The sequence below is a fragment of the Zonotrichia albicollis genome, chromosome 1, assembly GCF_047830755.1.
Source record: "Zonotrichia albicollis isolate bZonAlb1 chromosome 1, bZonAlb1.hap1, whole genome shotgun sequence".
Taxonomy (NCBI): domain Eukaryota; kingdom Metazoa; phylum Chordata; class Aves; order Passeriformes; family Passerellidae; genus Zonotrichia; species Zonotrichia albicollis.
Window position 1 is genome coordinate 13,305,179 of NC_133819.1, and position 24,059 is coordinate 13,329,237.

General features: G+C 40.8%; 2 protein-coding genes across 5 annotated transcripts in view; both read right to left on the bottom strand.

Annotated features, from left to right (window-relative positions):
• Positions 1–598: 598 nt before the first annotated feature.
• On the bottom strand, positions 599–6,417 carry GJD4 (gap junction protein delta 4). The gene is made up of 3 exons (XM_074528067.1): positions 5,663–6,417; positions 5,304–5,439; positions 599–2,554 (listed from the first exon to the last, which is right to left on the bottom strand). The coding sequence occupies exons 2-3, from the start codon at positions 5,365–5,367 to the stop codon at positions 1,374–1,376; spliced, it is 1,245 nt and encodes a 414-aa protein (XP_074384168.1). The 5' UTR covers positions 5,368–5,439; positions 5,663–6,417; the 3' UTR covers positions 599–1,373.
• Positions 6,418–19,491: 13,074 nt separating this feature from the next.
• Positions 19,492–24,059, bottom strand: part of CCNY (cyclin Y) — a 119,439-nt gene continuing 114,871 nt past the window's right edge. For all 4 annotated transcript variants that reach the window (XM_005480388.4, XM_026796334.2, XM_014270052.2 and 1 more), the window contains one exon: positions 19,492–22,502. In XM_005480388.4, the coding sequence (XP_005480445.1) occupies positions 22,386–22,502 (117 nt within the window). In that variant the 3' untranslated portion in view covers positions 19,492–22,385. The remainder of the gene's footprint in view (positions 22,503–24,059) is intronic.

Genomic DNA, 24,059 nt, shown 5'->3' on the forward strand with positions numbered 1-24,059 from the left:
AGACATGTTTTCAAATTATTAGCATTATGAGTCTGTCAGACAAAGAGGGTGAGCACTTTGATATAGACATTGCCACTGTATCCTTCTTTCAGGGTAGAAACCATTTTCCCTAAACCCAGGTCTGAGATAATCACATTGTGGGAGAAATAGGTGTATCTAGAAAGTGACTCACCTTACCTTTAGAGACCCCTAAAGCAGGTCAGGTGACTCATTCCCACCTCCTGAAACTGAGACCCTATGTGCCCATTTGAGGCTGAGATGTAACACCTGCAGAGGTGTCAGTGCAGCAGAGCAGGAGCATTGCTGCTCAGTCCCTGTCAGCTGCTGCAGCATCCCCTGACACCCTTCTGGCTCACACCTCCTTGCTGTCTCCTGGGAAATTCCCAAGCACGGGACCATGCCCAGCAGCTGATGTGGATGCAGCCACTCTGCTTTGGAGGTTGTTGGAGTTCATAGAATGGTTTGGGTTGGAAGGGACATTAAAGATCATTTAGTTCCACCACCCCTGCCATAGGCAGAGACATTTTCCACGAAACCAGAGTGCTCCAAGCTGCATCCAAGCCGACCTTGAACACCTCCAGGTGTGGGACATCCAGGACATCCACAGCTTCTCTGGGCAAATTCTTCCACTGCCTCACCGCCATCAAGCAAAAAAAAAACAACCTACCCTGCTTCAGTTTGAAGCAATTTCTCCTTGTCCTATCACTACATGCACTTGTAAAAAGCCCTCTCTGGCTTTTCTTTGGGCTCCTCTAGGTACTGGAAGGTGTTATAGTTGAATACCTCAGGTGTGGTCAGACTGCAGCTGGTATCAGTGTCAGAGAAAGGAACTGCCCTGGCACTGCTGGCTGGGAGAGGGGTATTGCCTTCAAGAAATAGAATCCAGGGGTTTTAACAAATTAACACCTTGCTACAAAACAAGTGTTTTTATTTTATTCACTGTCTAGTCTTCTTCTTGAATATCCTGTCTCAGAGTGGGCTTTGAGAATTTAGCATGAGGAGATAAATTAGGCTTCTGAGAGTAGACGACCAATCTTGGCTAAGCTCAATCTTTTGCCGTAAAACTAGGTTAGAGTAAGCAAGTGTTCACACATACTCCTGGAAAACGAGGTCAGTCACATCAGCAACAGTCCACAGCCTTTTTAAACCATCTACATGCAGAAAACCATAAAGATGTCACATTTTCTAAGGAACACGTCCCTTAATGTTCAAACCCTTCACACTCTTATTCAAAGTTTTTCTTCTTCTCTAATGGAGTCGAGTGTCCCTGCAGCATGACCACAGCCAGGGGATTCAGCTGAAACTCCCTGAAGCCTCTTCAGTGATGCAATGATTTGCCTGCCAAGGTCACAGCACAGGGCTCACTCTGGCTTCTATACCCATTCAGACTTTTTTGACCTCAGGCAGCTAGAGCTGCTATAATTCGATTGCTCATCAGGGCTTTTTAGCTCAGCTGAAGGGTAGAACCCTAAAAGCTTGCCCTGAACAACAGAGGAAGAAACCCCAAGGGGAGCCTCCATCTGAGGTCTCAAAGCCAGGGCAGAATCTTTAATGAAGTCTTGCTGCAGTCTGGGTCTCACTTGGCTGCAGGGAGTTCCTTGGTGGTCACTGGCACACAAGGGCTCTTCAGTGCTCTGCTGCTGAACAGCAAGGTCTGCTGGCACACAGAAATTACTGCTGCTGAGGTTAGGGCTGGCACGTTGCTGGGGGACACCTCCAGGATGAAGAACAGCCTCCTCTTCCTCCTCAGGGAGAGGTGAGCAGGAGCCATCACTGGTGTGACAACTGTTTGCTGCTGGGCCATCCCTGCTTTGAGGTGGAGAGGAGCCACTGTGCTGGGCTGGGGGAAGGTGTATCCTGCACTCCTGCTCTGGGCAGAGGTTTGCCAGCTGCTTGTTCTCCTGGTTCCTTGCTGTCGTTCCCCGGAGGGCACAGACAAGGTCAGCAAGGCTGAGCAGGAAGGACAGACTGCTGACCCCCCAGATGAAAATCATCATGATGGATTTCTCAGTGGGCCTGGAGATGTAACAGTCAACAGTGCTCGTGCAAGGTGAGTGGTGGCATGAAAAGCGGTCAGGAACAAAAAACCCAAAAAGGAAATATTGCACAGCTGCAAAGGCAACCTCAAGTAGGGTCCTAACAAAAAGTTGAACAGTATATGCCCCTGAAAAATTAAGGACACTTAGGTTGTCTGCACCACAATCTACTCTATTGACAACTGCACCTCTACAGAGCTGCTTCACACCTTTGGGGCTTGGCAAACCCTTGTTGCTCCTGCACCCATGCAGCAGACAGTGCACTCTGACAATGTGCACAGCCACCCTGTGCAGCACATAAATGCTGAACGCAGCATAGGGCAGCAGGACAGACACAGTCTGAATGAGCCAGAACCTGAAGGGAGACACGGGGGAGAACAAGTCGTAGCAAACGTTGGAGCACCCTGGCTGCAGGGTGTTGCACACAAAGCGCTCCTGCTCGTCCTGGTACAGGGGGTACCCTGCTAACACCACCAGTGCCAGGCGCAGCAGGATCATCAGCACCAGCCAGAGCTTCCCTAAGGAGAAGGAAAGGTAAGAAAGGGTCAGATCCTGAGAAGGAAGGCAGGTCATGCAGTGATGCTCTTTCTATACATGAGGCATTTGAGGAAACAATCTCTCCTTTTTTTTTTTTTTTTTGACTGGGATTGAAAATCCAGTGAAAATGTGTAGCCAACATATTCCGTAATCTTCATCTAGACTCAACAACATCAGAGTTAAACACACAGTAAGCCATGCCAACAGAAACCTAATGAAAACTCTCTGATAAAAAGAGATCAAAACTGACTAAACAATCAATTTTCCTCACAGTTTTTCCTTATTGTTGGGCTCCTGCACCTGAATTTTGTTCTATTTCAACAATACAGTTCAGGTAACACAGTATGAGACTTGTCTAGAGGCAGAAAAGATTGCTCTATGACATAGTATTTGCTCTTGGTCTTGGCCATGACATTGCATGTAAAGTTTACTTTGACCAACAAAGTCTCTGCTGTGTTTAGAATGGTATTTACTAGCAAGCTATTAATTAGTTATTATTTTTATTATTAGCAAATTTATGCGAAGTGTTCTACAAACATAGATTTGTGCAAATGTGCACCCCAGACATTTCTCTGTTGTTTCTTTGGTTGCCCCATCTTGGCCATGATTTCCAACCTTTGTTCACCTCTGTGAGCAGACTTTCTCCACTCAGACAAAGTTCCCTTCTATCAAACCCCTCTATGAATTTGTGACATTCTAAAACCTTTTCCTGGTCAGGATAGGAAGGCTTAAAGATTTACCATTCTGTTGTCAAAAGTTAAAAATGCATTCTGTACAAACACATATTCAACATCTGAAGTTCAGTTTAGCATTTGAATTTCTCACATTTCCTTTTGAATCCTGTCACCAATTCCCTATATAGTTTTGAAAAAGTAATTTAATTTAATAATTCACTACCAAAAAAAAAAATAAAAAAGAGGAAAAAGCCTGTTTGAAAACAAAAAAAAGGGGGGAGAAAAAAACAACATTAAAGAATTATGAGATGAATTCTGTTTTAAATATTGTTAAGACAGGAATTGGAAACACAGGCAGAGAAAGAGCAAGATTCAGTGACTAAAGAAGTATATTATACAGAATTAATGGCTGAGAAATGTAGTGAAAAGCTCAGGTCATTAATAGTGAATGCACATCTTACATGCGCATAAGGTTTTGTGTGCAATCTGTGAAATAGCACCAATACACACTGTAAAGGCTTTAAAAAAATGTCACAAAGGATTTTTCTGTAAACTATAAAACTATTTACGGGCAGTGCCTTGGAGAATTTTCTTCTATATTTCCCATAAAGCTATTTCCCAGTAGTTGGTATGAATTTGAAATATTCAAGTATTTCCATAACATTGTGTGATACCTATTATTGTACTGAACATACACTTCAAGTGCCCTCTGAAAACCATTTGTGGCCAGTAGACAGATTACAGGTTGGAACAGTAAAACTGCATTCTGAAACGAAAAACCTGAAGAATATCTAAGGTTGATGAGAGATCATCAGAGAAACTGCTGCTCCTGGCAAAATAATATATTACCCAACCATAAATGAATTGAGGCTTTTCCATTTTATCTTTAATCACCTGGGTTGTGGTGGTGGTTTTGCTGTTTCCAGCTGCCTGTGTTTGCTGGCAGGCTGTGCTGTTACTCACTTTTTGACAGTGGGTCAATAGGAAACCCCAGCTCCACAGAATCTGTCATCTTTAGCAAACCATGTTTCATCCTTTGGTAGCATTTTTTTCCCTGTGAGGACCTCAAAGTGTTTGAAGCTCATTAGTTAATTAGGCTCAAAACACTACATGCTATTTCACTATCAATTTTTAATTTGAACATGTACAATGGGGAGTACTGCTTAAGAAAAATCAATGGCTCCTTAGGAAGTAGTTTAGTGTGACATACATTTGAGAGATAACCCCTCCATGCATCCCTGTCCCTAAAGACCCAATCCTGATTTAACACACAAGAACAAATCTCCCCAGCAGCCCTGCTGGGGCTCAGCTGGATGCTCCCTGCAGTGCACAGCATAAACTACAGCAACTGCTGCAGGCAAAGATCTTTAAAGGGCCCTTGAAAGTTTTCCTCTGGCTCACACTTTGCTCAAAGTAGCCCATGAAAGAGGAACAGAATCTTCTTTAAATTACACAGGTGAAAAATAAACAGCAAACAGCTAAGGAAAAGACAATGGCACTTTGCTTGGGTTTGCTTTTTTTTTTTTTTTTTTAAATGCATACGATCCTTATTATTTACAAAAATAAAGAATGAAAAGCAATAATTAACCACAATGGTAGTAACCACAAACTTCCTCCTGTAAAAGAGAGTGGTTCTTCTGTCCTCTTAAGTTTTTTAATTTGTTACTAAACTATTGCATGCATTCTACCATTCACTTTAGGTGGTATAAGAAGCAATCAGCATTACTTCTGTGTGTTTTTACCATGATCCCTTCTCTCAGCTGACAGGGAACCCTGTCATCAAGACCCAAATGTGAAAACCTTGCCAGAATACTTTATGCAATGTTCGGGAAAAACCTATCAAAGAAAGAGAAGCAATCTGTTAGCAAGAAAATAAATACATTAATCTATTCTATCAGGTATCAAGGAAACAACTCACTGTACAGATCACAGAACCACAGCCTGAAAGATCACAGAACCACAGCCTGAAATTAAAGTTGATTATCAGTAGGGCACTTGGTTGGCTTCAGGATTTGAAGCAGCCAAAGAAAGAGGAGGGCTTTTTTAAAATACTTACCCACAATAGTCACATTATAGTTGAGTGTGACTATCAAAAATCCCAGTGAGTCCCAGTGCTCCATGTTTGAACAGGCTCAAAACACTTCCAGCTCCTGATGTCCTAACAGTTTTGTCATTTCCAAAGGAAATTAGACCTAGACAGGGAAAAAAGAGGGTAGAAAAATGGAAGAAAAAGTAAAAAAGGAAGACATTTTTGCTGAGGGTCAAGGGCAGAAATCAGGAACTCAGCCAAAACAATGGGTTGAAGGATTATTTTGATGATTTGAACAGGACTGTTGGTTTTGAATGTTGTTCTTCTTCAGGCTTTAACACATTGCCTTACAAAAGCTCTAGCTTGTCAGATCCTGTTGCTCCTACCTCTGTGTGGATCCTCTGTCCAGGCAACTGCAAGTGGACAGGCAACAACAGGAGTGATCTCTGCCATTGTAGACTATTCTTACCCTCCCAGGCATACCAGCCTCCTGGCATTGCTGAGATACTTCAGTGCTGAAAGACAGGGAGAGGAGAAAATAGCATAGACCAGGAAATAACAGAGACCTCTCTGTCTCCCCACAAGAATTGCAGATGGATTAGAGAAGGAAAGGGGATAGAAAAGGATGAGCATCCCTATGTTTGAAAGGCAGCTTCAGTTCAGGTCACTGGAAGCTATTCCATTGAAATTTTCCAAAACCACTTGGTTTTTAAATCAAAACCTCCTTGACAGAACACCATGGCCCTGTCAATCACAGCCACACCAAGCTCTCCTCTGTGTGCTGAGCCAGCCAGCAGGCTGAGCCTCCCTGCAGGCAAGATAAAAAACAGGGGAAGCTTTAAAAAATAAAAATCCTAAGCATGGGGCTGCTTTTCAAGATGCTGCAAGTCACTAATTATTAATTTATATCAATACTTTTGGCTGAAACTGCTTGGTACTTCACTCAAACTGCTTGGAGATCACTCAAAAATCTTAAGGGTGATTGACCATCATTCTCACACCCAGCAGCCCCTCAGCAGTGGTGGAGGGAGCTCCCACTTGCAGCAGAATGCCCATGGGCTCAGCAAGATGCAACTGCACAGTGTGTCCTGGACATTGTGCCACTGTGCTGCACACCAGGAAAAAGCAGGGGTGAAAATCAGACTCTCAGCTTTTTGTTCCTTGCCTCACTCTTCATCCAGGTTACTTGGGGAAAATAATCTACGCCCATCCTCCAGCCACTGTTCCACCAGATTTGGGATGTTGCTCTGTCCCTCTTAACCTGGGCTGTGGCAAGGATGAACATACTGTGAAAACTTAGTCAGGAAATAGTAACAAAGGCAGCTGAAGAAGGAATCTTTGTGTGATGTAGCAAGGGAGAAAAGTGATTTCCTGACTTCTGCAGGGTGCCAAGGCACAGGCTAGCTGGGCACTGCAGCCCTGCTTGTGTGCTTTGACCCAGGACTGCTCTGGGGAGCTCAGAGGGAGCTGCATGGACACTCCATGACCTGGGGGCACTGCAGCTGGGCTGAGCTTTATGACTGAGCACATCTTACCTGGGTAAAAGGTAAAACTGATAGTTTCATCAAGTAAAAAATACCTGCACAAAGACTTTCTCCCCAGCTCTCTGCTCACAGGCTTTGCAATGCCTTGGCAGAACACACTGAGCATCCTCTCTGCAGTAAGCACCTAAGGAAACCCTAAAAGTGGGGTTTGAAAAGACGGACCTTCAAAACATTATGTCTCTTATCTGTGTAAAAAGATTTTTAATTGCAGTAGTAAATGCAGAAATGTTATTGGCTTCAGAATTGATTTATGTAAAATATTTGCCAAACTGCCATTTCTTCTGATACCAAGTTTTATTTATGGTTTGTGATTATGATTTTCGTTTCATTTACTTACACATACACACTTTTTCTTTTTGTTTTTTTTTTCAACCAGAGATGTGTGTATGTATGAGAAGTAAAGGAAGGAAAGAAAGCTGGAGAAAGTCAATAGAGAAAAGACGCAAATAGCCAAGATATGAATTATGCTGAGGTCTGAAGGTATTCCTGGCTAAACACCCTTTGTCAAAAATAAAGTCAGGAATGCCAAGACGGTGGCAGGATATGAATGCTCAGCAGCTGCATCCACACAATAGGCTATAAATTGTCTCTGTCAATATTGTTGGTTAAAATATCCTTGCTTGTGGTTGCTGTGAGACCTCTACCATTTGTGGAAGAGGGATAACAGCTAGGAATTTAAGCCCCCAGATTGTTGCCTGAGGAACTATACCAGGCAACAACATCTGATCCCACAGCATGGATGCCCTGAGATAGGATGGCCTTTTTTTTCCAGAAGAAAGCAGGCACCCTCCTGTCACAGTGCAGCTTAGCTTAGGTCAGAAAGCTTGAATTACATTTTAGCTTTTCCAGACATCTTTAGGTTTTTTTAATTTTAGCTTTTCTAACAGCTCATATCTCACTTGAATTCAGTGCTTCTCCTTTCTGTGGTGTGTCCTCTTCCCAAGCCTCTGCCATCAACCCCCATTGGGCTCCAGTCTGTGGTGGCTGTTATAAAATGTTTGGTCTCCACAGACCCACAGTGCTGAGCAAAGGGATGAGGAAACAAAAACCCATCTTTCAGGGCAGGGTTCCCACCTGAAGATTTTCCACATCATAGCTGAAGATATTCACCACGTAATCCCCCTCGTTTATTCTTTGTCTTTAGCTGTTCCCTGTATTCCCTGTTGGCCCATAAGGACTATAAAGAAACAGGGAGAGCAGATTGCAGACAGGGCCCCAGCTCTGCAGTGCCACCCGTGGGTTTGGCACCATTTCCCACACCAGAGGAGGGGCACATGGTGCACAGCCCCACCACTCCAGCTCTAGAACCCCACAAACAACTCTTCCCAACCTAAAAAACTCTCAAATCTGTGAACTTGCACTGCATTCTAGTAAAAACAAAAGGCAGGTAGAAAAAACCGACATGATATTGGGTAAAGTTAAACTTGGAAACCCAGCAGTACCTCATCACATCTCATTTTAGGAAGGACCCTAAAAGCCACTGGAAAGCTGTCAGAGACAAACAGTGAAACATAAGACGACACAATTTAATCTATTTTAAAATTTACAACTGCTGTCCACATTTATAACCCCTTATCATAAGTCTAGGGTTTGATCCTGCAAAAATACACCGATTCCATCACTGAGAGCGACCCACTGAAACATTTTGAACTACTGGAACTGCATCTCCCTGCAGTGTGGACCTGTGCCACATCCCCAAGCTTAGATCTAGGTTACTTCACAGAGCTAAGACCCTGCAGCTGGTCCTTGACTCAGAATGACATCCAGAGGTAAAACAGAGTTAGCTTGAAGCCACTTCAGGATCAAATCTGTCACCTGAATGGTGCCACAATCTGCATCACACATCTAAAAAGCTCCCAGAAAATAAAGGCATTCCTCTGACCCAGCAAATCCCAGACCCAACTGTCTTACCCAGTCAAGACCTACACCAATGACACTGAAGCGAGAGTTACTAAGGGAGACTGCATCCTACACCACACCTGGCAGTGAAGGAACATCCCTCAACCAATTTAATTAATGTTAAAGGAAAATAGGTCAGCATAGCAGCTTCCCTAATAGACTAGATGCCAAAGTGATCTGGCATTTTAGTCCAGGTCCTTTGGTATATCATAATTTAGGAAAGAAAAAATACAGACGCCTATTTTAAAGTCTAAGTAAAAAAATCACTTAGAATTTTTTTTTGTTAGCAAAAACTATATTTTAGTGAGGAATCTTGCAGTAAATTTAGCTCTTCCAAAGGTGATCTGTGAATGCAGGGACAGTAAACATTAAAATTTATTTTGATGGCCTCATTTTAAAATTTGTGAAATACAGCAGAAGGGGGAAAGAAAGAAACAAGCTAGCCATGAAGGACAAGAGCAAATTAGTAGGAAAAGCTGTCCAGAACAAATGCTCTATTTAAGACATATGTACACACATACATGTAAACCTTCACAGCACTCCCCCAGCCAGGAGCCAGCACAGCAGGGAAAGCCCTTTGCTTTACACAGGCACATCCAGCACTGCTCACTTGGCACTCCCTGGGTGCTGCTGCTGCTGTTTGGAAGGAGCCTGTGCCCAGAACAGCACCAGAGCTGCTCAGACATGCAGAAGGCAAGGCAAGCACAGCTCCAGCTTTTGGGCTACAGAGCCTTCACACACTGAGGTAGGGAGCAGTGAATGTTTCCCGCCGTGAAGCATTCCATGGGGAGCCTAAACAATGTGCTCCTGTTCCCCACTGCTCAGCCTCTAACTCATGAGCCCCCAGAAGCAGCAGAGTTGAGTGCAAGGAAACTTCCAACAAATGCTCCTCCCTCTTCACCATCCCTTCCAGCCTTCCATTCCCAGGGAGGAGCTGCATGCACACACGCTCAAATGTACATAAATGCCAATGTGTGTGTGTCTAAAACAGCCCAAAGGACACCCAGAACTGTGAAGTTCAGCTCATATTGATTGGATTCAACCTTGCTGACTTCCACACCAGCTCTGTCCCCTTGGACACCTAAGCCTGGTGCCTCAGACCCTCACACATGTTGTGCTGCCTCACTGTTCCTCTACTAATTCAGTAAACCTAAAAAAAGAGTGTGTTCTACTGCATGCTCTTAAGGATTTAGACCATTCTCCCACATTGTCTCAAACAGAATCCCTTATTCTAAACGTTTGAATATTCAGAATTTGTATTTCTAAAGAGAACCTGCTTTTAAGAGGATAACAAATGGAAAAAGCAGCTCTTCTTCAGACTTTGGTTCAGAAACTTCACAGCTACTCAGCCAAGAATTTTGAACACTTCAAGACAGAGATGAAGGAAAATTAAGTAATGGAAAATATATTCTCATTCAGGAGCTCAGGGCCAATTTCTGCAAAAGTATTTCATTTACTAAGTAGTAAAAGTACAAAATGAGTCCACTGGATTTTCAAAAGCACATTATTAGTACCTGCTTAACTCCCACTGAAATTGGTAGCTACATGAGCACATGACATTATTAGTGAAATTTGCTCTGCTGTAATACACCAAAAAAAATCTTGTGTAAGAGAGATTCTAGTGCCTCTAAGTTTTGCACTTCACATTTAACACTGAGTTTTACAGTTACCTTTCTTTACAGTGCCAAAGACAGACCTGAAGGTTTGGAATGTTTAAGGATCCTGTATTTTATGATGAAGCAGGTGGTTTCATGTTTTATTAGTGCCCAACATCCAGCACTAAGGAATTCTTCCCTCAAGCAGGTTCCTAGCAGGGGTCAGGCAGGCAAAAGCATGGTGAGCTGATACCATGGAAATTGTTTAAATAAGGAAAAGGCCCTAGGTAATAGGAAAACAGATTTTATAATAAACAGAAAACTGCAAGAAATCTTTGGGTCACCATGTTTTAAATTTAATACTAGGTTTCTAAATGTGAATATTGCTAGACCTGTGGAGGGCAAATATCCCTGTTTGCACCATGCACAATAAAAGAGGTTACTGTGCTGGTTGTGGATTTCAGTAAATAAATCTGTCATCTTAGATTTAACATACAGGCAGCCACTGTGCATTTAAAATAAGAGTTCTTTACACCTTCTTGTATTTCATGGCTGATCACTTTAAGGAACAAACCCTTTACTGTTGTCTCTGTTATTGAACACTGACACTGCTTTTTCTTTCACCATGGACAGATGCACTGGAACCCTGTGGTCATTAAACCAAGCACAGGGGAAAAGGCTGAATGAAAGAAGGAAGCTGAAAAGAGAAAAGGGATTTCCCCCCTCTAATTCACATACAACTTGAACTTCAGAAATCTCTGCAGGCAGTACCAACTGTGGATTTCTTCTAACATGTGAAGAAATGTCATTTTCAAGTCAAATTCATTCCTATGCAGATGTCAAAAAGTACATTGTATTAAATCTCATCTTTGCCTTAAAAATATGGCTTTAAATAAATAAAAGCTGTATCCTGTGCATAATAAAATCCTTAGCCAGAAGAGTACTTCTGTCTAAAAAGAAGGTGTACATCTATCATACTGCTTCAGAATGAGAAATTTTGATATTCAGCCATGTTTAATGAACAATGAAAGGAAAAATCTAATACTCCTCATAGTTGCTACTCACAGCTTAATAGAAAAAGGAATTATTAGATTTCTGGCATTGATATCAGGATGTACAATTTATGTATGTACATCTGGCCATTTAAAGGACAACATGAAACTGAGTTTTTGCACCCACATCATATCATGGTTTTATGAGGTTTGTTTTGACCTGCTAATAGTCTGTATGTTTAAGTCTAGTGTGGCCTTGTAAAAAGTCATTTAAACAAAACTCAGATAGATCAACATCCACAGCTTTAGGAAAAATTACCTCAAATTTTATTTCAGGATTTGAATTTGCCCTCAGCCCCAAACTTTTGCTTCATAATAGAGTCCTACCATGCCAGTTGCCTACAGTTTCCATGGTTTCTGCTTTGTTTCCTTCCAATAGCCATTTTTAATAATCATTGCTAGTGTACTCAACACATACTGGGCAGTACACAAGGAATTCCCTAATTAAACTGCAAGAGTATTTACATTCTATGTATTCTATCAACCAGAATTTTTTGTTTTAAAGAGAAAAGCATCATAAAATTCAGTTCAATGGCTCAGTCCATTAATAGGAGTTCAATACTCAACTGTCATTCATTCCTTTGAAAACTCTTACCACAACATTAAAAGGGTAACAAGGACCCTGAAGGATTTATTGCAATGTCTTAGAGAGCAAAGGAAAACAGCCAGAAATGATTAAGAGTGGATTTTCCCACAGGACCCATGCCCAAGGCAGGCTGGGGACACACAGCACTGCTCCCTACCTTGGAGCAGCTCCCAGTGCTGTCCAGCGGCAAGGAAATCTCACACGATGGATAAATAAATGCACTGGGAAACATCCTGCTGGGCCAAAGCAGAGAGCAGCAAGATTTTGCTAGAAAGGTGAACACAGCAGAAATGGGGAAGTGTCACAGCACAAGCCACGGCACGTGTCGCAGTCAAGGCAGCCACAGTGCACAGAGTGCCACCATACAACTCCAGAAAGCTCCAACCCACACACAGTAACACCTCACCTCATCACAGGGCTTCAGGTGACTGCCCATACAGAGCACCATCCTGTCCCTTCAGAAGGCTGTATCTGCTCTTCTTGGTCTTCAGCCCAACCTTTTACACCCCCCATGTTGGTGCATGGCACCTGTGTGCCCTCTGTTCCTGTGGTGGTTGGTCAGTGCCCCTGGGCACTCCCTGGCTCCTTGCTGTCAGTGCTGCTCCCCTGCTGCTCACAGCTGTGCCCACTGGGGATGGGGCTCAGCCCCACTCCCAATCACCACAAACTGTGTGCCTAGAGGGAAGAACACCAATTTATGTCCTGTTTTTCAATGATAGTCTGACAGTCTATTTTTCCATGAAGGAGCAGGGATTACTGATTATGCCCCATTTACTTACCCATCCCTTGAGCAGCAACTCAGCCTCTCAGTTTACTGTGCCCTGCACAAACACAGAATAAACCACCTCCTATTTTCACACTCGCTCTTCCTAAGCCTTTTTCCAAAGGTGATTCCCCCCTAGAACTGAGAAATATCTCCAGCCAACCCCCTTTGCCTCAGCAAAACCTTTCAGAGCACCTGAGCAAAATGATTTTGTCACTCCAAGATATCAAATAGCTTCCACTTAAAATTCTTTCAGTACCGGTAACAGAAATGAAATTTTATTACTACAGCAAGGCACAAACACAGTGCAAGAAGACACTCTGCATTATGACATATACTTTGCCATTTAAATCTAATCTACAAAACTGCTACCAATTACTGTGTTCCTGACACTATTAAAAACTGCATTAGGTCTTTGAACTGGTGTGGGCTGAGCACTGGCAAACCCAGGAGAACTGGCCACAGGTATTTATGGATATATTCCCCTGTGACCTGTATTGTGCCTCCTAACTGCTGTTACTATTTCAGTTTCTCCTCTTTTTTCCCCCCACATTTTTGCTGCTTTCTCTTTTGACTGCCTTCCCTTCCTGGGGAAAAAAATATTTAGGCCATCAAAAAACTCATAGGAAACACCTCAAAAAGCAGTTGTTTAAGTACATTAATCCACACAATTTGCCAATGATGTTTTCATTTCTGGAGAATCAATCCAATAAATCACCAAACAGAATCACAGTATGTGACATACCTGCATTCCTGAATAAATTGTATTTTATGTACATGACAAAGGAAGTTATGTTGTATTCATGTATATATAAGATGACTGACCTTTCTTTCAATGGCTACATTCATTTATATGCAAAAAAAGTAGACTTTAGAAGGTCTTACATCTTTGAAGTTTAGCATGAGTGCTTCAGGACATGCTTAAAATGCATTGCCCCACAGTAATAATGTGGTTTCTCACAGAGAAAGAATCAGAAGGATAAAGTTTTTCTCTTTAATGCTACAGCTACTCGTGTATGGACCAATTCTCCCTTTAGAGGTTTGTGTCCGAATCCCCCAGGCCCCTGTTTCTAATCTGCAGGAATTCCTGTCCCAGGTTGTGATGTCAGATAGGCAAAAGCAATTTTCAGTTCAAGTAATGTGGTACCCTACTGCCCCTTCCTGCCTTCAGCAATTATATGATTCATCCCTCAGGTTTAGATGTTTCAACTCTTCTGATGTTGATAAAGCAACCCAAAGTCACTCAGGTGAGTGCCCTGCTCTCAGGGCAGGTGTTGCTACACACATGATGAGGTTTCCATCTTGCATGGCCACTGATTTCATGCACAAACCTCACTAAGGACACTGCTGAAGAATGTGCAGATAAACCAACAAAACCAGGTCAGGCTGGAATGGACCCTGAGCAACCTGGGCTAGTGGGAGGTGTCCCTGCCCATGGCAGGGGGCTTGGAGTGAGGTGATCTTTGAGGTTGCCTTTGACCCAACCCATTCTAGGATGGCCACCAAGCATCTGTGCAACACAATGCTAAGAGAGGCATTGCTGCTCATGCAAATATCCCATATTGGAGCAGGGAGGAGGCCCAGCCAGGTGAACTGCCAGGTCCCAGACACTGGCACAGCCCACAGTGACAGGGACAGCACAGGAGGGGGCAGGAAGATGCAAAGACTGATGCATGAGATCCATGCAGGGAAAAACAGCTGCAAATCTGTGTTAGGTGAGAGCTGCACTGGGGCTGCCCAGTCATACTGACCCAACTTCACTTACCTGTGCCCCAAACACATACACCTGATGGCACAAACCAGTGCAGACCCACAGAATTCAATCACTTCAAAGCCCAGAGTGGCAGCTCAGGCTTGTGGCTGCAAGGACGAGAATAAGGAACTTGTGGGGTGGGAAGCCTGAGCTCCTCACCTGTTTCCTCAGTCTGGTGCTGACTCAGCTCAAGGGCACTTTTCCACTGCTCCAAGAGACCTTCCCCCACCCTCCTGTGTCACCCACCATTTCATATTGCATTTCAGCCCGATTTCCCCAGAAACGCACCTCAGGTTTAAAACAGCTGATGAGGTTGTGACTTTCTGTTCAAATACTGAGAAATTCAGGAGAACACAGGACATTTGGAAACAGATGCTGAAGCTGTTTCTAGGGACACTTTATTAAGAAATAAAGCTGAGGGAGATAGATACTAGTCTGCTTTAATTTTTTTTCTCTAATTGTTAGAAATCAAAGCTACAGATTTCTTTTGTTCTCTATCCTTCTAGTCCTCTGAAGATCTCAGTTTATACTGAAAGTATTAGAAATCTGTAAAATTTCTTAATTTTATATGAAATATATACTGAATACTGAAAATATACTGAAAAATGGTTAAAAGTTCATTGTTCATGTAATAGGATGAAGCGGATAGGGCAAAAATCTGCAACCTTGTATCACTGGATTTACCTATTCTTAGTAAGTCAAAGATAAATGCATTCCTCAGGGGGCAAACAACAGGTTCAAATAACATTTTAAATAATTGCCTTTTCTATTAGCAACTGCCATCGGAATTCCTTATCTAATGCAATTAGAACCAAAAATAAATGTTCACACGTACTGAGTTGTTAAAGAAAAGCTCAAGTGTGAAATTATAAAGAAAAATCTGAAATAGAAAAATTAAGATGCTGATTTGCCATATATCTTGGAGAACACTTATTGCTTGCCTTGGTTCCTTTTTCTAAGAGAAAATTATTTTAGAAAAGGTTAAGGGAAAATGTCACAGCTGGGAATCAGATGTCTGAGCACACAATTTCAGCTAACACATGGTTCATCTATTGCTCACTTTAAGGGGCAGAACAACTTTGTTCTGCCACATGCCAGCAAAACAGAGCAGAACAAAAAAACCTTTCTGATGTACTACAATGACAGGCCACCACAGAAAAGCAACAATTTCATAGCCCAGATTTCTCCCAGGTCAGAAACACCAATGATGTTCTCACTGAGACTCATGATTAAATGGGGAAGTAGAAGAACCAGGCCAGCCCTTCTATCACTGAAGCTCGGTGTCAGGGTGACATGACCACAATTTCTCTAGATGAAGTCAGTACTGTCACTTCATGCTTTGAAGCATTTATTTCTGTTCAGCTGAAGGAACCATTGATCCAAAGCCTTGAATCAGGCAGATCTGGAAGATCACCTTACCTGACATTCAAAATTATCAACATACACCCAACTATTTTCCTGGGTTAAAAGAATCATTCCTCCAGAGGACAGACTTAGAATAGGTGCCCTACAAAGCACTGCCAGAGAACACATTCAGACTGTGGACTCATTCCCATGGCAGGGTGTAATGTATGTACCTGCTGGCAGTAATAAGTTAAATATTTAATATTACAAATACTGGTGGTGACTTACACATTTAAATAATTCTTACTTTTGTACAAAGCAATGATGCAATTTGGAAGAATAATTTTCCATCTCTGTTCAAAACTCTGCTGTGCTAAACTACTGTAACTACAGTAGTTGGACTTGGGTTGTCATTACCAGGGGACAGGGGTAGGAGGTTGTTCTCCACAATTCTTCTCACCTTCCCAGCCTGTGACTTCAGAAGTGGGACTGTCATGTACTGAGAGCTGTCACAAGCAGGAGACTTTCATTATTTAATGCTCATACTGATGAAGCTCTACAGCAGCGTCAGGTCACCCTCTGCACCTTTTGTTCTTAACAGGAACTCTTACTTTTTTATTTTAGCTTTTTTTGTAAAGTCTACTTTCAAGTATTACTGATTATATTCTAATAATTAACAGTGTGTACTAAGCTTTTGCCTACACAGGACCACCTTGTACTGGAATGCCATAAAAGAAAAAGGATGTTACTATGGAAGTAAGGGGACCACCAATACTTTGCAAACACTGAAATAACGTACCAACATCAAGCTAGTTCTGCCATTCTAATGCGTGATGTTCAAGATTATCTGGTGTATGTATTTTACATGTTCTTCTGTACCATTTTGCTCAGTACAGCTTGGTCTTCCTCCTCCCCAGATCAATGAAAAACACTCTGCATATTCTGCCCCATTGAATAATCCCTTAAACTCTTTGCCCAAGAGCTTCAACACCATCACACTTCTCAAAGTATCATCAATGCCTTTTGGTATTGACAGCATAGAAAGTACAAATACATTTCTCCATCGTTATTTCCTGGATTATTTTTAAAATATATACACTGAATTGTGCCTCACAGCCCTTCTAGCACACCAACAATCCCCATCGTTTTGGCCTCTCCTTTTTCTATAGCAGAATTCTTCACTTGCCTGAAATACATGAAAGAGAAGGATGGGGCCACAGGATGATCTGTATTGTTTAAATATAAGATACAGCAAGGGTATCACAGCTGCCAGTTCCCAAGATACTGTTTCCATGGAGAATAATTAATATTAACAACTAAACTACAGGGGCATGAAAACCCAGAGCAGTGAAGCAAGGAAACCTATAGCTAAGAGAAGAATTAGCTCTATACCTAAGTGTGATGTGGAATCTCTTACATGAAGGTGATGTCTTACTCTAATGCCTGTTTAGAGAAGCCCTCATGCCACATGAGTAAGTCTTCATCTGCTTTTTGAGGATTCACTTCACTGCCAGTGAATTCAAAGGGGTGGCAGTGATAGTTCCAGAGATTTTCCAGTTTCAAAGATTTACTGCATTAGTTACCACAGCACCCCAGTCTCTGTGTCAGAGATGCAAGGAAAAAAGGTCTGAAACTAAATCAGGTACATTAGGTAAATGATCTAAGTATGCTGGGAAATTGTATTTTACAAAATACAATTTCTGACATTTTGTTATTTGCTGTTCTCCATCTGTAGAGACCATTGACATCTTCAGCTTTACAAACTCTTAGTAGAGGTTCTGGACAACTCATGGGTGTACAGTACCATTTCACCACACCAAGAAGCTTGCTTAGCAGATCTTCACCAAACAGTATCTCCAGGTGTAACAGCTGAAAGCCTCTGCTGATGATACTGAAACACATTACACATGATGTAAAGGGCATCAAACAACAACTCTTTTTTTCACACCAAATTGCATCAGGCCAACTATTCTAGAAGGAACACAAGAAGTACAGTCTATTTGTCCTGCTCTGTCACCTGCCTTTCTTCAATTTGCCATCCTGCTGCTCCTTTCTTCTGTGGGAAGAGCACAGTGATCCAGGCCAGGCAAGAAATAAACTCGAGCCTGGCTTTCTTAGCTGTAATTATAGAAAAGCTTGATTAGGAAGGGACCATAAAGATAATTGAGTTCCAATTTTCCTGCCACAAACCCTTCCAGGGATGGGGCATCTCCAGCTTGTCTCAGCAACCTGTTCCAGTGCCTCAATGCCCTCAGGGCATTCAGTCCTTTTCAAGCTGTGGTTCTGCAACTCAGCACTTTTTGTTGTTCTCATAAGATCCAGGAAAGCACGTTCCCACACTGTGAAACAATCTTTTCAACATCATAATGTACATCTGCTATCACTACTGTTTTCCTTACAAGCAGCAGCTTTTCTTCTAAATCTTGTTTCCCTTTGTAAAGCATTTTCACAGAGCAGTGGTCACTACACATCTGCCATCATTACCTTTAGTTCATGCAGCTCAGTCTCACCAGTTCTGTGGTTTCCTCAAGATGGAGTTCAGTTGATGAGAAGACAGACAAAACCAGCAGAAAAACACATATTGCACTCCAGGTGTAGTAGATTTCCACGTACATCTCAGTGAACTCACACAGGTATGCCTGTGTTTATAGTTGAACCAATTTCTCAGAACCCATTAAAGACACTAAACGGGAACTTCACTGCAGAGTAGGCAAATGTTATCAACAACTGCCAATTCAAGTAAAAAAAAAAAAAAGTTCTTATTACAGAAAAATGTGTTTTACACAAAAGTGAGGAAAGTGCTAAAAGCTAAGCTGAGTGCATTCCACATGAAGACCATGAAGAAGCAGAAACACGAGCCTGCAGTGGATGTGCAGCACTTCAATAAGGAGTTTAAACACATCACTGGGAAATAAAATGCTCATTACCAACTAAGGATGACTGTAAATAATTTGTTGCTTCAGGTGTTCAGATTTTGGGGGGTTTTTTTCTGCTCTTTCAGTTCCTCTATTCCCTCCCACATACTGTTATTTTTATACAGCCAACACTAACAGATGTCATCTTGTCATCTGCCACCATTACACCACTGCCTTTTTCTGATGAGGTTTTTGTTACTTCTAATTTTTATATTATAGCTAAGGTTTCTGGCATCAGGGGAGCTGGAGAGAAAGGTGTTAAAACACCAAGTCTTAGTTCAGACTCCACAAATGTAACCAGCACTTATGCAATATATGCTAATTTCTCTCTAAGAAAAATCCCCAAATCCTTAACAAAACAAATCCATTACCCTGCTATAGGATAGGATTTTGTATACTTTTAGCAATAGAAAACATGCATCATTTGAAGAGCTGACTGGGTTTGTAAAAGGTGGAAAAAGGTGATTTGATCATTTTGTTTTTGCACTTCATCCCATGACTCCAGTGCTCTCAGTTCCACATGACACTGTCAGAATGATATATTTCACTGACAAACAATGAAATACAAACAGCAAATAAAATATAAAGAGGTCTGCAGGTGGAAAGAGGAATTATGGCAACAACTTTGGACTGCATACAGATGAATGATTAAAACCCTTACAAGATGCTTTTTTCAAATATTGATCCAATTATCAACACATAAATGACCAGACAAGTGGCCCACTGGCTCAACAAATAAAAATAATTCATTAAGACAACGATACTTGAATGGACAGGTTTATTATATCTCCTACACCTTTTCAGCTCTGAGCCGGTGACCAAAGCAATAATGAAAACCTTAATCCAGAAAACATTTACAGCAAAACACAATGTCTTTGTGCTGTTAATTAAAATGTCATATGGTTCTCCTCCCTTCTTACATCTCCAGTGATGCTCTAACTTTGCAATGGTATTTTCCATACAGTAATGCTGAAAAACTACACTAAACACAACATAAGCCTAAATAATAATTAATTTTTAATTACCTGGTATAGAATACCTGGCAAACAAAAGACACTTTTCAGATTTACTGACAGGTACTGTATTTTTGGCAACCCTGGAACAAACCAGAAGAAAAAGCAAAGAATTATTCTATAACCATGAGGGAATGAAACATCCATCTAAATGTAGAGGATTCATATGGTAAAACTAAAGAAAAAATCCACACTTACAGCAGATTTTTTTTTTAATTCTTAGTGCAAGAAACATAACCAAGTTAATCACAGAATCAGTACTAATTAAGAATATGGAAAATTCTCCTATACAGAGGTAGAGTCCAGTGCACAAGGCTAAAACGATATTCAATAGTCTAAACAAGACTGAGCCAGGTTTTACGGAATCCACTTTTTAAAGTATCAGACTGTATGTACATACATACAATAAATAGACTATACAATCTTTAAAGTAGTTTAATAAACTTCACAAAAATTATAGTAGATGCATTGATATCTTTACATAATCCAAAGTTCATATCTCTATCACCCAGAAATGGATAAAACCAATATTCCTGATATCAAGTTAAATGGAAAATAGTTTAGCAAAGTGTTGATAAATCAAAATATTTTACATATTTTAAAGCCTAAATTTATGCTTATAAAGGATGAATTTCAAATGTTCTGAAAATGTTCCTTTTGATACTATTTGTAAAGAGGTTTCAAATGCTGTAATTTGTTATAAACACTTGCCTTACATTCCATGTTCAAGGGAAAAATGGACTTGGATACTCACAGTTCTGATGCATTGGCACAACAAGAAGTGATGAGAATTAGATTATTTTAAAGGCCTAAAGAACACCAGGAGAATTTATGGACAAAGCCTTCATGTCTCAAACTAAAGAAATCCCATTGGAAAGCTGACAGGAAGCTGTTTGGTTTCTCTGCTGTGATCCTGTGGGTGCCTCCTGGCCCAGAGGCCCCGGATCAGCATCGCTCTGGGAGCCAGGTGTGCATCTCTGGGCCCCCAGGTAGCTACAAGCCCATAGGGCTTAACAAAACAAACATGGAATCTTTGTGGGTTACAACAGTAGTGCACAAATCAGGGACATCTGCTGCCATTCCCTTCAGCGACAGTCACAAGGACACATTGCAGGGAACTGAGAGCTTTCAGCTGTATCTTTCTAAACTGTGCAAAAAAACTCCCCAAAAAAAACCAAAAAAAAAAAACCAAAAAAAAAACAACTGGGGGAAAAAAATCACCCTGTGGTGTTATGAAGCAAATATCTTTATACTGAGAAGTTATTTTGTATAAAGGTTCTTACAATTGCCAAGGGGGGAACAGCCACAGTAAGAGCGAAATAATAATAACAGAGGAGTTCAATAATCCGAGTTGGAAATTATATTCACAGTTCAGTTACTTTTAATTTCTAAAAGCACCTACACTGAAAAACATGAGGGTTTGTATTTTAGCTTTCAAATCAAATCTCCTTGTGACAGATACCTTATTAAGATTTCCATTCTGCTCTTCTAGAGGCCTTCTCATTGGAACAATTTTTTTTATTATTTTTTATTTTATACAAACAGACTCACTTTGATTTAAAGTAAACATATAAAAATTGAGAATATTGCTTGCAACAATGGACCTGGAGGTGAAGGAATGAACTTGTCAGGCCACAAAAAAAAAAAAATAAATCTCCTTCAAAATGGATGAATTCTGCTAAACTTCTAATGCTATGAAAATCTGCGAAAAGGATCACAAGATCTGTTGCAAATTTCAGAGATTTGGCCCAAGTCTTATCATCATCATCTCAAGACTTTAACAACTGTATCTTTATATTACGGAAAAATAAATGATTCCAAGAACTCAGGAAGGCACACGCACCCAAGTATACTATAAATAAAACACATCATGAAATTACGAAGATCTTCTGATCCCTGTACACACTTTTGGTTCAGCACTATGGTCAAGTTCTCTCTTTTGAAATACAATAAAAGGCATACAAGAAACATATGTAACATATGCATAATAATTAAGAAGAATAATGCTAATAAGACAGGTTACAGAGAAAAGTGCAGTGAAAAAACCCAACACTATTTATTCAGGGGCTTGTGCTACTGTAAATACAGATTTTGTATTTCCTGCTGTGCAAGGGGAAGAATTTATCCTGGGAAGCAGCAATGAGGAATGCAAAAAAAAAAAAAAACAACAACAACAAAAAGATATTAAGAGAAACCTTTAAGATGGAACTCCCAATGTCATTCCTCTAGTGCACAGTCATCTGACTACATGTTGTTTTTTTCATGCTGCCATTTCCCTTCATGAGTACAATATAATAGAAAATGGCAGAGTTCTTAAATATTTTTCTGCCTCTACTTCATTTTTTTTGTTTCTTCTTCCAAGCACCTGATTTGCTGTTTCCTCATAAAAGTGTAAAGCTGTTAGTGGAAGTGAGAAAATAATTGTTGCCGATCTTCTCTCCGGAACACCGATTTCTGCATTTCTCCTTCCGTTAGGCATTTCACTCGTGTGCTACACAATGGGGAGGCACTGTAAAGGCAGCTTGACAGATTTAAAAATAAAAAAATCAAAAGTCTTTTTTTCTTTATCCCCCCGCCCCCAGCCCACTCAGAAAAAAATGGATGGATGAAACAGTAGGTCCATAGGAATATTCCAGTCTCCTCTGTTAGGAGATAATTGCAGGGGACCATCTAACCACAGTCAGATTGTCAGCACTGACCGACCGCTTCTTTGCAGCTTTCCTGAAGTCCTTGTATTTATCTTCACACAGGCGAGAAATGGCCTGCAAGACAAAAGATGAAAAACCCTCAATGGCAATGCCCACAGCTGTACAGGTAAAGCAAGACTAGATGCAGATTTCTACATACAGGTAAAATTACGAAAGTCATTTCATTAGGCAAAACAGATGAAGACATTCTCCTCAAATCCTAGTTTTCATTTCATTTGTCTTGGAAGGAAAGCTTGCATTGCCCCACGTGGCAGCTTCAGAAGGACTCAGCATACCCCAAGCCTTGTCTCTGCAGGTGAACCATCGTAAACCTCACTGAGGCAGCTGACAATGCTTACCCATTTCTACAAAGTAACTGATGTATAATCCTTCATAAATCAAAAATCGTGGAAAACTTAACAACTATAGAAACTGTAAGTGTATTTGGAGAATTTAAAAATTGAATGGCCCTTAAATTTTTTATTTCCTAAAAATCTTGTATTATATTTTCCTCTTTTGAGAAATGGTCTTGCAGAACACTCACTCTGCTTTGCCTCCCAAGCTGATGTTAACTCACCTTTCAGAAGCAGATGATAATTTTTAAGTGACCAGGCTATCTTATATAATTCCATATATAGAGGGAAATTAAACTCATAATCAGAATAATTTAATTCATGTTATAAATACATAGTCATTTTTAAACCTTTTGAAGAGAGAGACAAACATTATTCAAATGTCAACTCCTTTTATGCTATACTGGAGTTAATGTTTGATGTTTCTTCTATTGTTTTTAGCCAAGTTTAAAAATAGTATTTATTATGGACCTCACATGCATGAATTTACTGTTCCCTAAAATAGCCTGTCTATTAGAGTTCATATGGCTGGGACAAGCTGTGGTTGGCATCAGTAGGGATGTTAACTCTGGCAATCAAACTGCAGAGCTGCAGAGAAAGCTCACTGCAAGGAGTACTCAAGGTCAAATTCAAAAATACGACAAACTAACGCAGCATTTTTTATTTACTCAGGAATGCTTTCAAGTTATGCCTTAAGATGTTTAATAAAGACCACTGTACAAACAAACCCAGTAGAATGTTTGATTATAACACAAGGCATTACAAATAATTAAACATCCTGACTCCATGGATCATCGTTTTCACTCTTCATCTTTACTTCTATAGCACTGCAAGTTGTAGCAGTGAAGAGTTCTTTAATTTGAATAGTCCTGCAAAGACCAGGGGCAGGTATGGCAGAAACACGCTGCTCATACATCTGAGAGCACATTCACCTAATGCTCTGGCCAAGCAGGCCACAAAACATTAAATTAGAAAAAAAAACCACCAAAACAAACCCAAACCCCAAAACAACATAAAACTTACCACCACCAAGAGAACAGATGCTACTTTTTAGCTGAAAACTACGTTTTTGTTAAGACTACTCTTGAACGCAGTTTTCCTTCATGGTGCACACAAAGAACAACAGAATAACAAAGGTATTCATATTGCTTCTTAGACTAACTTCATTCACTTACAACTGCTTAATAAAATCTTATTTAATTTAACCAGGAACTTGATGGACTAAGAGAGTTGATGCAATTCAATGGGTTAAAAATGTTTATCCATGAAAGCATGTGCC

What these genes read in the sequence shown, in the direction of transcription:
- GJD4 (XM_074528067.1), bottom strand. Translation starts at nt 5,367, where the DNA reads ATGGAGCACTGGGACTCACTGGGATTTTTGATAGTCACACTCAACTAT. An exon ending in CTATAATGTGACTATTGTGG is followed by an intron (nt 2,555 to 5,303) that starts GTAAGTATTTTA and finishes CCTTCTCCTTAG; the next exon opens with GGAAGCTCTGGCTGGTGCTG.